The sequence below is a fragment of the Scomber japonicus genome, chromosome 12, assembly GCF_027409825.1.
Source record: "Scomber japonicus isolate fScoJap1 chromosome 12, fScoJap1.pri, whole genome shotgun sequence".
Classification (NCBI taxonomy): domain Eukaryota; kingdom Metazoa; phylum Chordata; class Actinopteri; order Scombriformes; family Scombridae; genus Scomber; species Scomber japonicus.
The window spans coordinates 31591563-31605861 of NC_070589.1; the positions used below are offsets into that span (position 1 = coordinate 31591563).

General features: G+C 37.8%; 1 protein-coding gene across 1 annotated transcript; it reads right to left on the reverse strand.

Annotated features, from left to right (window-relative positions):
• Positions 1 to 1353: 1353 nt before the first annotated feature.
• On the reverse strand, positions 1354 to 10749 carry LOC128369760 (GTPase IMAP family member 8-like). The gene is made up of 4 exons (XM_053330836.1): positions 10731 to 10749; positions 3683 to 4325; positions 2942 to 3547; positions 1354 to 2806 (listed from the first exon to the last, which is right to left on the reverse strand). The coding sequence occupies exons 1-4, from the start codon at positions 10747 to 10749 to the stop codon at positions 1354 to 1356; spliced, it is 2721 nt and encodes a 906-aa protein (XP_053186811.1).
• Positions 10750 to 14299: the final 3550 nt, after the last annotated feature.

Below are 14299 nucleotides of genomic sequence, written 5' to 3' on the forward strand. Positions count from 1 at the left end.
ATGAGACTTTTCATGTGTTTTTCAGTAATATGGATAAGGTTAAATGTGTGTAGGTTCATTATTTTCTTAAAATTTTGTTTTGTTTTGAATTCACTGTTCATATATGCAAAGCAGGTTAAATATATTTAAAAGTGTGTAAATTCATGACTTTAATGTAAACGCTTTAAAATGATAAAAACTGTAAAACTGAGAATTTAAAAACAAATTTAAAGTTAAAGAATATTTTTTGAGTTGTATATGTGCATTGTAAGGATTTTTGTTTTCTTTCTTGCTGACATTGTCTTCACAGGATGAAAATAAAATAATCTTCTGTGAATCAGTCTGAAGAGTCAGACCATCATTCAGTCATTAGTGCTGCACCTCTTTTTGTTACTATACTCCCACTGCAGATCAACGGGGATAGTTATTCCCTCTGCTCACAAAATCATTTTATTTGTTTCAGTTGTTTTTCAGTATCTCCAGAGGCTTTGATAGAAATTCTGAAATAAACTCTTCACACTTTTAATCTTTATAGAAGAAGCTGAGTTTATTCATTTTGAAAACATGCATCAACATTCAGAAGAGGAAAAAAACACAGTCAGTGTTTTTATTTACACATTAATTTCAATCACTTTGTTTAATCAGTATGTCATCTCTGTGGAAGAAAATGATGAATCCTCATTCCACTGATTATAACAGAGATGATTACAACTTAATCACAATTAATTGTTCTTAACATGTAAAAAGTGGTGTGAACAGATTAAACATATTAACAGCTGTGATGGAATAAAAACTAGACTCCATTAAATCTCATATAAACAAACAGAAGATAAAGAAATAGTCTTGAATTAAACAGTTTACATGTTGAATGAATGAATAAATGTCATCTTTTATTTCATTTTATATTTCACTTTATGTCACAGAGCTCTTTTGTGGTTAAACACATTCTCAACAGTCAACATTAATTAATAAAAAAGAGTTTGTGTTTGCAGGAGCTGAAATTTAATCAACTGATTGAAGGAAGAGAACATCATCATCCTGTCCACCATGTACAGTAAAAAGAAAGTAATGGAGTTGAACCTCTATGGATGGTCTGATTATCTGAAAATAGTCCCGGTAAATTAAGTGTCAAACATTGATTTTCTTTCAGACAAAGTAGTGATCTGTTTCTGTCGTAATTAATCATAACTGCTAAGTTTTCATTCTTATGCAAAGCTAAAATGGCTGAATCATCAGTATATAATAATACATTTTCAACATACATGAATCCAAATCATTCATATACATTCAAAATCATGTTAAGCAGTGAAACAGCTTGTTTTACACCTTTCTGTGTATGTAATGTAATGTACTCGAGCATTCCTCCTCTCCTTATCAGCTCTCTCCTCCCTCATCATCTTCACTCTGCTGTTTCTGTTCCTTTTCCTGCTCTTTGTGGTTTTGCTCTTCTTTCTCTTTCAGGATTTGTGGTTTCTCCTCTTCAATCACTCTCTCTTCCATTTGTAACATTTTGGTGGTGTCAAAGTGTCCTCCATTCTGTTCTTTTATTTTTTTCATTTTCTCGAGCAGCTCGCTGACCTGAGAACGATCCTTCACCTCATTATTGAACACGTGATACTGGCCGTTACATTTGGCCACAAGTTCCTGCAAATCTTCACTTTCCTCCAAGAACTCCTCAATAGGTTTCCCTTTGAGCTGGTCACCATGGGTAAAGAGAACCATACTGTATTTGTTGGCTTCCTCGCCAAAGATTTTCTGAATCTTCTCCACTGTTTGCTTTTCTTTCTCTGTGAATCTGGCCAGTTTGATGATGATCAGGAAGATATGAGGTCCAGGAGAAGCATAAGAAATGCACTGGGAAATATCTTGAACTGTTTTGTCTTCAGTGTTCCTGGTGTCAAACAGACCTGGAGTGTCGATAACAGCAACCTTTTGTCCGTCCACCTCACCAAAGGCCTTTTTACAGTGTGTAGTCAAAGATTTAGCGGATAAGTGAGATTCAAAGCACTGTTTTCCCAGAATGGTGTTTCCTGTGGCGCTCTTCCCAACTCCAGTTTTCCCCAACGTCACAATCCTGATCACCTCATCATTGTTTTTGGAGACTGTGGGAGGTGTAGACCTGGAGGCTGAAGGAACAGGAAACTCTTCGCTCCTCTGTTTCTGTTGCTTTTCCAGCTCTTTGTTGTTTTGCTCTTCTTTGTATTTCAGGATTTGTGGTTTCTCCTCTTCAATCACTCTCTCTGCCTTTTGTAACATTTCAGTGGTGTAGTAGGTTCCTCCATTCAGCACATTTACATTTCCGATCTTCTTGAGCAGCTCACTGACCTGAGAACGATCCTCCGCCTCATTATTGAACACATGGTACTGGTTGTTACATTTGTTCACAAGTTCCTGCAGATCTTCGCTGTCCTTCAACAACCCCTTGATAGATTTCCCTTTGAGCTGGTCACCATGGGTAAAGAGAACCATGCTGTATTTGTTGGCTTCCTCACCAAAGATTTCCTGAATCTTCTGCACTGATTGCTTTTCTTCCTCTGTGAATCTGCCCAGTTTGATGATGATCAGGAAGATGTGAGGTCCAGGAGAAGCATCAGCAATGCACTGGGAAATATCTTTAACTGTTTTCTCTTCAGTGTTCCTGGTGTCAAACAGGTCAGGAGTGTCGATAACAACTACCTTTTGTCCATCCACCTCACCAACAGCCTTTTCACAGACTGTAGTCAAAGATTTAGGGGAGAACTCAGATTTAAAGCACTGTTTCCCCACAATGGTGTTTCCTGTGGCACTCTTCCCAACTCCAGTCTTCCCCACCATCACAATCCTGATCATCTCATTGGTATAGACTGTGGGAGGTGTAGACCTGGAGGTTGAAGGAACAGGAAACTCTTCACTCTGCTGTTTCTGTTCCTTTTCCTGCTCTTTTTGGTTTTGCCCTTCTTTGTCTTTCAGGATTTGTGGTTTCTCCTCTTCAATCACTCTCTCTGCCTTTTGTAACATTTCAGTGGTGTAGTAGGTTCCTCCATTCAGTATATTTACATTTCCGATCTTCTTGAGCAGCCCCCTGACCTGAGAACGATCCTCCACCTCATTATTGAACACGTGGTACTGGCTGTTACATTTGTTCACAAGTTCCTGCAGATCTTCGCTGTCCTTCAACAACCCCTCGATAGATTTCCCTTTGAGCAGGTCACCATGGGTAAAGAGAATCATGCTGTGTTTGAAGGCTTCCTCACCTAAGATTTCCTGAATCTTCTGCACTGATTTCTTTTCTTCCTCTGTGAATCTGCCCAGTTTGATGATGATCAGGAAGATATGAGGTCCAGGAGAAGCATAAGAAATGCACTGGACAATATCTTGAACTGTTTTGTCTTCAGTGTTCCTGGTGTCAAACAGGTCAGGAGTGTCGATAACAGAAACCTTTTGTCCATCCACCTCACCATCAACCTTTTCACAGACTGTAGTCAAAGATTTAGGGGAGAACTCAGATTTAAAGCACTGTTTCCCCAGAATGGTGTTTCCTGTGGCGCTCTTCCCAACTCCAGTCTTCCCCACCATCACAATCCTGATCATCTCATTGGTATAGACTGTGGGAGGTGTAGACCTGGAGGTTGAAGGAACAGGAAACTCTTCACTCTGATGTTTCTGTTCCTTTCCCTGCTCTTTCTGGTTTTGCCCTTCTTTCTCTTTCAGGATTTGTGGTTTCTCCTCTTCAATCATTCTCTCTGTGTTTTGTAACATTTTGGTGGTGTCAAAGTGTCCTCCATTCTGTTCTTTTATTTTTTTTATCTTATTGAGCAGCTCGCTGACCTGAGAACGATCCTTCACCTCATTATTGAACACGTGGTATCGGCCTTCACATTTTTTCACAAGTTCCTTCAGATCTTTGTTTTCCTTCAAGAACTCTTCGATAGGTTCCCCTTTGAGCTTGTCACCATGGGTAAAGAGAATCATGCTGTATTTGTTGGCTTCACCAAAGATTTTCTGAATCTTCTGCACTGTTTTCTTTTCTTCCTCTGTGAATCTGCCCAGTCTGATGGTGATCAGGAAGATATGAGGTCCAGGAAAAGCATAAGAAATGCACTGGACAATATCTTTAACTGTTTTCTCTTCAGTGTTCCTGGTGTCAAACAGGCCTGGAGTGTCGATAACAGCAACCCATTGTCCATTCACCCCACCAAATACCTTCTCACAGTGTGTAGTCAACGATTTAGGAGAGAACTCAGATTTAAAGCACTTTCGTCCCAGAATGGTGTTTCCTGAGGCGCTCTTCCCAGCTCCAGTGTTTCCCAACATCACAATCCTGATGAGATCATCATTGTTGAAGTTGGGAGGTGTAGATGTTGAGACTGAAAAAAAGGACAAACAATCAATGCATATTCATTAAATGTGTTCAAGTCTACATCAGGATTTAGTCATTTTAGAAAGGCTCAAGTTGTGCCTACAGTCCACTATTTTATGTTACATGAGTGCTTTGTCTGTTTGAGTATATTTACAGTATTTTAAAATGCCCCAGAGTTATTGTTACATGCATTTTATGACTCAGAAAACTGATATCTAATCTACAACCAATGCAAGAATTCAATCAATAGTCCTCAGCTATGTGTGTTGTAGGATTAACAGGTTAAAGTTCAAAAGACAATAATAGCCTACAGTCAGTAGATACACTGCTGTCAAAAGACACATTCAATAAAGTTGTGGATGTCATCAGCCAACAGATAAAGGCGACTATAACCCAAGAAGTAAGTCAAGCTGGCATGTTTTCAGTCCAAATTGACACCACACAAGATATCAGCAGCAAAGACCAGTGCTCCATCATCCTCAGATATGTAACAGATGTCATTCATGAAAGACTGATTGCTATGGTTGAGTGTGAGTCATCTACAGGGTAGCATTTTGCAGAGCTCCTGAAAAAGGTGCTACAGAAGCTTAATATCGATATTGGCGCATGTGTGGGCAACTCCACAGACGGAGCAGCTAATATGCAGGGACAGTATTGGGGGTTTTCTACATTCCTCTCTGAGCAGTCCCCCAATCAGATTCACATATGGTGTTATGCACATCTTTTGAATCTTGTACTGGCAGACACAAAAGGCAGTGTTGTGGAAAGTGCATCCCTCTATTTGCTGCTTAATGATATAGCAAATTTCCTAAGAGAGTCATGCAAGTGCATGCAGAAGTGGGAAGAGATGAGTCAGGACAAGCATCACAGACGACTGTGCCCAATAGGGCCAACTAGGGGGTGGGCTAAGGATCAGGCACTAAGTAAAGTGTTTGGGTGCTTTGGGAATCCTCAGGGAGCCCTGCTTCTTGAAGTGCTTATGACTTTGCACACCATTGTAGATGACAGAACACAACAACCAACTGTGAGGGCCAAGGCAAAGGGATTCATTTTAGGGTTGGCCATGTTTCTTTAAAACTATTCTTGCAGAGGAAAAAAAGATAATGACATCATTAGAAAGTTATGTTATACTGTGAATAACAAACTTATCTGTCAACACTAATTTGTTTCATATTTGATATTGCAGAAAAGGACATTCTGATGTATTTTTGAAATCTAAGTTGTGATGTAACGGGTTCCTTGCAGAGGAAAAAGATTATAATGTTATTAGAGAGTGCAACACTTTTTATTTTTTCAAATATTTAATATTTTTTTAATCGAAGAATGAACGATGTTGTATTGCAAAGAATAATGGTGGAGATGTGCACTCATGTTGAAATAAATCCACATTGTGAAGCAACCATTACTTGCACTGAAATGGAATTATTTTAGAAAAAATACACATAATTACAAGGCTTTAGAGAACAGTGAGCTATTGTAGGCTTAACATGTTAAGTTATAATTACATTGTTTTAATATAAAAGGTTTTGATCTAAAGTGGGCCGGTCTGAGGCATGAAACTCCAGGGCTGAAAATGAGTCCCACTCCTTTGCTGGTTGGCTGTTGTTATAGACCCTGAGTGCAAACAATATTTAATTAGACACAGTCTGTGAAATGTTAGACAATAGTAGCGCTCTGGGTCATGAAACATACTTTATGGGTGATATCACAAGATTGTCAACCGAAAAACACTTTTTAACTGTAACAGATACCTGTGGATCATCACAAATAATTAACAAACCAGGACATGTTTGAAGAATGATGATTCGATGACCATCCCTGTAGTTATAGATCACATATTTACCAATGCACCAGAGCTATGCTTCAAAGTACTATCTGTTCCTGTAGGTTGCAGTGATCATAATTTGATTGCACCACTAAGAAATACAAAGGTGGAAAAGCTGGGCCCCAAGATAATATTGAAGAGATCATACAAAACATTTAATCACAATTTTGTTAATGAAATTAAGAATGTATGTCGGTCTAATTTGTTGTCTACTAATAATTGTAGGAGCAGATCCTACATTTGTGTGTATCAGAAGGGAGAACGAGGAAAAACACCAGTAGAGGCGAAAGGTTAGTAGATTGCTCAACAGGCCTCACCATGTTTATTCCATCAACTCCTTGTAAGGAGTTGTTTTTCACCATGTCTAGTATTTCCAGGGAAATCTGGCCATCACCACTTAAGAATAGAATTCCAGGAACTGAATATTAGCCTGAACATGCTCAACCAGGTCAACTTGACCTGGTGCACAAACACAATGACGCACAACACCACACGCAATCAATGGTATAAAGGGTCTGTAAGGGCGCGCCTCGGGGCAGTTTTGCCGTTCGTTTGCTGTTTGTATCTGTTGCTGAATAAAGATCCCAGTTGGCTGTTCGACGACTTCTGTTCTCCGTCTCATATTTTAAGATTACTGAAGTTAGGTAATGGTGCAGATTTACTATATAATCCTGATGAGGCTCTCAGTAAATTTGAAGAAATCTTCATGCCTCTAGTTGAAAAACATGCACCACTTAGGAAGTTGACAGAAAATGCTAAAACACCATGGTATATATGAAACAAAGGGATCAAGCAAAACAAACAGCCATCTTAACTGGGTATAAATCTAACTGGCTGATATATGAGAAACTTTGCCACAAACATGAATAGAAAGGAATATAAATCATCTATGAAAATAGAATTAATTATATTAAAAATGATAGCAAAAAATTATGGAATACACTTAATGAGGTGGACGGTTATTTTCTAACAAAGACAATGACAATTGCCATAACTATTTTATAGATCAGGTAGTGAAATAAAGGATTAACATGACACATATGGACAATGACATATTTTACCTATTAATAAAAATGAAAATGATGAAGAATAAAAATTGTGAATTTAAATTGTCAGTATAAGCAACGTTGAAGATATGATAAGGACTTAAAAATAAACCACCAGGTGTGGATGGTGGACTTTTCAAATTTGTTGCAGACTCAGTTGCCCCTGCTATCTGTCATATTATAAACATGAGTTTAACTACTTGTCGACATCCATAAGACTGGAAGAGGGTCAAGATAATCCCCCTGTCTAAAAACAGGAAACTTCCATTCTCCGGATCAAATTGTCATTCTATTATCTTACTGTATGTATTAAGTGAAATTATCAAAAGCATTATATATGATCAAATCAAATGCTACTTACACATAAATAATCTAGAGAATGATTTTAATGCTTTGATAAATCTGCATTATTTTGGTCTAAAAATTATCTGACCAATAGGACACAGAGATGTGGTATGTGGGGTTGTCTTGGTCCTTCACTATATATCAATTTCACTAACGATCTACAGCTATAAGACAAATATTGCTATGTATGCTGATGATTCAACAATATACTCATCTTCACTCACAGCCAAATACTTAAACATGGTTCTAAATGAAGAGCTGAAATTATGGGTAAAAATAAATAACATGGTTTTGAATGCAAGTAAGACCAACTGCATGGCTCAAATCACACCATCAGATTAAAGTCAGTGTTAGACTGCAGCATAAATGATGTGTGTATTACCCAAGTGCAGGAGACCAAGCTTTTGGGCATCATCATAGATAGTAAATGATATTTCTGCTAAAATGGAATCATGAAGATTTGCACATTTTTAACACAAAAATCAATAAAACATCAACTCAGGCACTAATACTGTCAAACCTTAATTATTGCCCAGCACTCTGGTCCAGTGCTTCAGGAGACATGATCAAAAAACTACAAATGGTATGAAACACAGTACTGCATTGTCACCATGCATAAAAATCTTAATCAGTTATTTGTTATAGATAGATTACTGCAATCCTTATTAATCAGAAATGTCATTGCTGCAATGACTCCATTCATTTTGTTTAAGAAACTCTCCTTCAGTACAGATACACATAATTACGGTACCAAACAGGCTAAAGGGGAAAATTTTACACAGCCAAAAGTAAAAACAAACCGAACAGTCATATACAGAGCTATGAAGGAGTGGAACTCACTACTGAAACACATTACACATAATTGGCCCCATTTTAACGATCTATAGCACATGCAGCCCAATCTGATCTCAAGAGGACCGGACCAGTAAAACCATTGCATAACAACTTCTAAATAAAAACACCTCTTGAATGTTTCTCTCTTTTACTGTAAAGACTTATAGAAGTATATTCTGAAAAACATGACATTTAGTGAACCACCCATTTACTGTACATTTCACAGATGATGAACAGCCTGGGATGTCTTAGCGCAAGTTCAAAATTACATCTCAGTTTTTTGACATTCAGTGTACAGTATAAGTACATTCTGAGTACTTGTAATAACACCTGCCTTTTTTCATGGTTTCATGGTGCGCCATCTGTAGTCAGGCTGACAGTATACACCCAGTCCTCCCTGACCCTGTCCAGGGGGCCAACAAGTGAGTTGAAAATGTATTGTTGTGTCTGTCATCTGCACCTACTCAAGGAACTCCTCAATGACATTCAAAGTCTCATCTCATGAGTGAATATGGCCAGTTGAGCAACATCTGTAATGTCTGTGTACTCATCAATTATAACCGAAAATGCAACAAATTACTTGACTTTATCCTTAATTTGGCTGTCCAAATCTCCAGCAAGATCCAGTCTGCACAGAGTTTCTTGTCAGAGTGATGCTGGCAAAAGCCTGTCGTTTGTCAGGACCACTGATGGGAATAACGGTGTTATAAATAAATGGCGTTACTTTATTCAGTAACCTCATCAAATAGGCACTTCTCTCTCTTTGTCTCCCTGCCAAAGAGTGGCTGCACTTAGGGGCAAAACCAAAGACAGAGTCTGACGCAAATGAGACACAATCTCCCGGAATCTGGATCAAGAGTGCGCTGTAGAGAGTGACTACATATGTGTGAGTGTGTTTATGTGACTATCAATGCAGCGCATGTGAGAGCAAAGCATCCTGATAACTCTGTGTTGCTGCTTAATACACCACCACCATTTTTCTCGACCTGTGTTTCAGTTTAAGTGGTGGCCGTGTTAACTGGTGATTTTCTCACATTAAACAGCGGTGGGAAATAATAAAGTATTTGAACTTCACTTGAGTATTTATTTTCCTGACGATTTCTTACTTTTACTACTCGTTTACAACCTCAGTGACATTATAAAAAGAAGAAATGACGTGCAAATAAGGGTTAGCAAACCAATCTTTTTTTTTTCTTTTGGTGTGTCCACTGCTCCGTGTCAACCCCAGTAAAATGCTATCTTGTGCAGCTGGCCATATCGAAATCAGCTACTGAAATGAAAGTCCAATAATGTGAAGACAGTGCAGGAATATGACCAACACATGCTGTGCTCTGTGCACAATTTACAGAGGTCGATTATAACAGCAGTCTGTGTCAGTGAGTGAGTCAGTGAGGAACTTTTGTACTTAAGTACACCTGTACTTTTTTACTTTTACTTGAATAAAGGAGTTGAATCAGTACTTCTACTTTTACCTGAGTCTTTTTTTACACAAGTAAACTTCTACTTTACAGAATGTGAGTACTTTTGACTGCATTACTTTTCTGCAATTTTCATACATTGCAAAGTTATCCAGCAGACCGGATTGGACCCCCTTCGACTGAATCTGCCACATCAAACCCTCTATCAGCTAATATCACATCACCCAGGTTGAGGTGATCCAAAAATCTACCTCTCTCAGTGAAGTGTTTGTCTGATGTTCTGCTACTCCATCCTTTCAGTGGTGTGCACAAGGGGGGGGGAGGGGGGGCCATGAGGGTGGTAGCCCCACCTCATGGCCCAACTGTTGAAAAACTCGCAGAAAAGTGCCCTTTTGGGAGCCAGAACGCGTGCTAAGGTGTCCTCTTGGGAGCCAAAACGTGTGCTAAGGTGCATGTTTCCCGGCATTAACTTAGTTTAATATTCAACATTCATTTGACATCCAAAATACAAACCTATTATGCGCTTCAACTATTTGAGGGAATGATGTCAAACCAGCTGTATAACATACAGACTAATGTGCCACAAGGCTTCTATTCTAAAATATATATTTTGGTCAATTTTTACAATTAAAAAATATGAATAAAATTCTGCTTTTCTGCACTTTAGCAGCGATTACTCTCAAGATGTTCTTATTGAGACTTTTTATCAGGTTTCCTGACACAAGTTCTGAAACTTATTTATTTATTGTATATGTAAAAAATTGATGAAAAGATATATTTGAAAAATAAGCCTGGTTGCACATGAGGGATATTAATCTGAATGTCATAAAGTTGGTTTGACATCATTCACTCAAATGGCTGAAGCATAATAAGTTTGTATTTTAAAAGTCAAATGAATGTTGAATATTAAACTAACTTAATGTCGCTAGAAAATCATTCTGTACCTTTCGTAAAGGATGTCATCGGGGACATCTAAAGGATTGCATCTCCCTAAAAACTCTTATCCAGAACATAACCTTCCCCGGAGCAGGTTAGCCGTTCAGCATAAGTTACCATGGTACCATGAAAACCCAGGGTTACCTGAAGTTACCTCGATAAGAGAAAATTCAGCTTCGTAGTACAGGACTCTGGCCTCTGGAGTCATGTGTTGTGTGGTAAATTAAAAAAAAAACAGATGACAGAGACAAAGGCAAGTGACATACTTCCTGTAACCAAAACTCTTGTTTTTTATTAAAGGGTGCTGTGTTGGAACACGTTTCCATCTATAAATACCTGGGCATCTGGTTAGACACCACACTTTGCTTTTCACACCACATCTCTTATTTACAGTCTAAGGTTCGGACCAAACTTGGTTTCTTTCACCAACATTGTCACACCTTTACTTCTTCTGCTAAACTTACTCTCATCAAAATGACCATTCTCTCCACATTTGATTTCGGTGACACCATCTACAGAACCGCCTGTAGGGGTACTCTTGCCAAACTGGACATGCTCTATCACCCAGCTATTCGCTTTGCCACTAATGCCCCCTTCAACACTCACAACTGCAGTCTTTACTCTCTGGTAGGTTGGCCCTCACTTCACACTCGCCGCCACATTCACATTATTGTCTGTTCTTATTGTTGTGTTGTTATTGTTGTGGCTAGTGTTCTATGTTTGTGGCTTAAGTTATGACCTTGTCCTGTGCATACTGTGTCGTCACATTGTACCTCCCTTGTATATTTAGTGTGTTGCCACTTTTTGTTGTATGTGTCTGTACAGCTGTACTTGGGTACTGTTTGCCCCTCTAACCAACCCTTCCTTTCACAGCCCCATCGCCCTCCCCCTTAAGAAGCTGGTGCTTCTTGTCAGGCCATCATTGAAAATAAGAACCTGTTCTTAATTGATTCACCTGGTTGAATAAAGGTTTAATAATAATAAAAAATTAGAAATTAATCTATTCATTAAAATGAGCATGTCCACACACAGATCATTTGTTGTTAACGATCTGAAATCACTTGTTAAATGTAACCTCATCGGCCTGTCACCAATATTACTGCTCTTCTAAATCTCTTCTCATCTCACAATATTCACAGAAAAACAATAAAGACAAGAACGTTATGTTGAATTAATATTACAACGCGTAGCCGAGCTTATTGAAGGAACACGTATTTTGAAAACATTACTAACAAACGTTATCCACGAATGAAACTTTTTATTCCTACAATTTTGTGGTGACACTTGAAAACTACTTGGTAATAAGTTATAAACTAGACATCATGTACATTCACCGAAAAGACATTGTCAAAACAAATGCATATTTCTCACCTAGAAATGTCATCAAAATGCATTTTAATGCAGAAACTATCTTAAAATACTACATTTTACACTGAGAATTAAATGAATGGCAGCCATTTTATTTGTTTTCTCAAACAAAAACTTGAATGTCACATGACTTGAACGCAGTCCTATAGAAAAGAATATGGCAGAAAAAACGTTGCCATCTAACAATTTATGAGCCCAAATGAGAGATGGCTAAACTGTGGACCGACATAGCTGTGATACATTTTGATGTGAGACTGGGTTGGATTAACACAGGACACTAGGTGCTGGAAATGTAAAAAGGAGGTTGAAACGTTTTTTCATGCACTGTGGGACGGTTCCATGGTTCTGCCCCTTTGGAAGGCAGTACTACAAATCTTTGAACAGTGGCTTATCTCCACAATTATGTCCATTAGAGGACAAATCACGTGCCACGAGGCCTTACTAAAGCTGAGCTTCAATTTATTATTGTAGCTGTCAGGCTTATCCTAAATCACTGGAAGAGTCCACAGAGTTTACAGAATGGCTCAAACCTATGACAGAGACCAGTGCTTTTGAAAAAATCACTAGGATAAATAATAATTCAAACAAATAAGCCAGACATGGAAGACTTTTATGGCTTTCATACAACGTCTTGAGAGAGGGTGTAGGATGTTGATGAACAGATTATGTACATGTCTGTGTACAGTATGAGTGTGTGCAAAGTATGTAAAGTGTATGAGTGTACAAGAAACAGAAGATACTGGGTGGGGTAAATGTGGAGCTGCCTTTTTCTTTTTTTGTCTACTTGTTGATTGTTTTGTGGTTTGTTTTTGCCAGTTTTTGTTTTTTCTGCAACTTTCTCAAGGACTAAATTCATTATTGTAAATTTGGATTAAGAGTGTTTTGTCCTCAGTTGAAATGAATACAATTTCAATTACAAAAAATATTGTGGTTACGTTACTGATTACATTTTTTAACAAGTAACTAGTAACTGTATCGGAATACATTTTTAAAGTAACCCTCCTAACCCTCCTTATATGTATATGCCAACATGTGATAACATGTGACGTTTAGTTTTTTTATAAACATATATTTCTTCAATATATATGAAGAGAAACACTGAAGAGTTGGATATTTACATTTTCACATAACATCAACTAAACGTCCTCTCACCTCAATGTCAAGTGGTTTACGCCAGAAATGACCTTACAAGTAATATCTCACCCAAATTCTGAAACTTTCAGCACCAACACTTTTTACCCAAGATTTTATTAATAATATTATTACAGTTTCTATGTCAAGTGACCTATAACCACAAAAAATACACGGTGCGCTGGACCAGAAAAACTAAATCCCTTAAGAAAACTGTTGCCGAATCTGATACTGGCTCTGTATTTCCAAAATGGGTATACTAACGTCACTTGAGTTTATCACAAAAAAGGACAACAACATAATAGACAAGTGCAATGTGTAGGGAAGCCAAGGAGAAGATAATAATGCAGACTGAATGAACTGTTTTCAGTTCATTTTAAAAGAAAACATCATCAACACATCGCTCCAGATTTGCAATTTTTCTGTCCCTCTTCTTGTTAGATAACTGGAGCACCTGGACCTTCATTTACTTGAAGCAGTTTCTATTACTGACCTCAATCAGAAGTGTTTTCTTTTGTAGCATTTTGTCTTAAAATCTGAATTTCTTTGGGGAATTCAGGCTATACTCTTTGTTTGTACAACTCAGTATGTCGATGATATTACTTCACAAGGTCTAATACGCATATTTAACTTAAGATATAAAGAGCTGAAATGTCACCAATAACCCATGACTCACATTAATCACTAAATTTCAGTTTAGTACAGTTGAATATGGACTCACCACATTTTGTAAGTATTTTCCCCATGGTTGAGTAGATGCTGCTGCAATGAGGAGAAGTAAGTCTGTGCTCCTTCTTACAACAAACCACACCCATAAAACACTGTTAACATTCATTTAAAGTATTTATCACATTTCAGAGGAAAGGAGGTACTTGAGAGAGGGGCAGTGATTAGAGTTGTTAGGATATGTAAGAAGAAAAACGTGTCTCACAGATTGTGCTTTACCACTCTTCACATATTTCTTTTTGTTGTACTTTTTTACCTCTCCAGGCCTCTAAAATTATTTTAATTAAACATTCTGAGAAAGTAAAATCTCTGTTTTTATTGAACAGTTAATAGATCAAAAACAGATGTAACA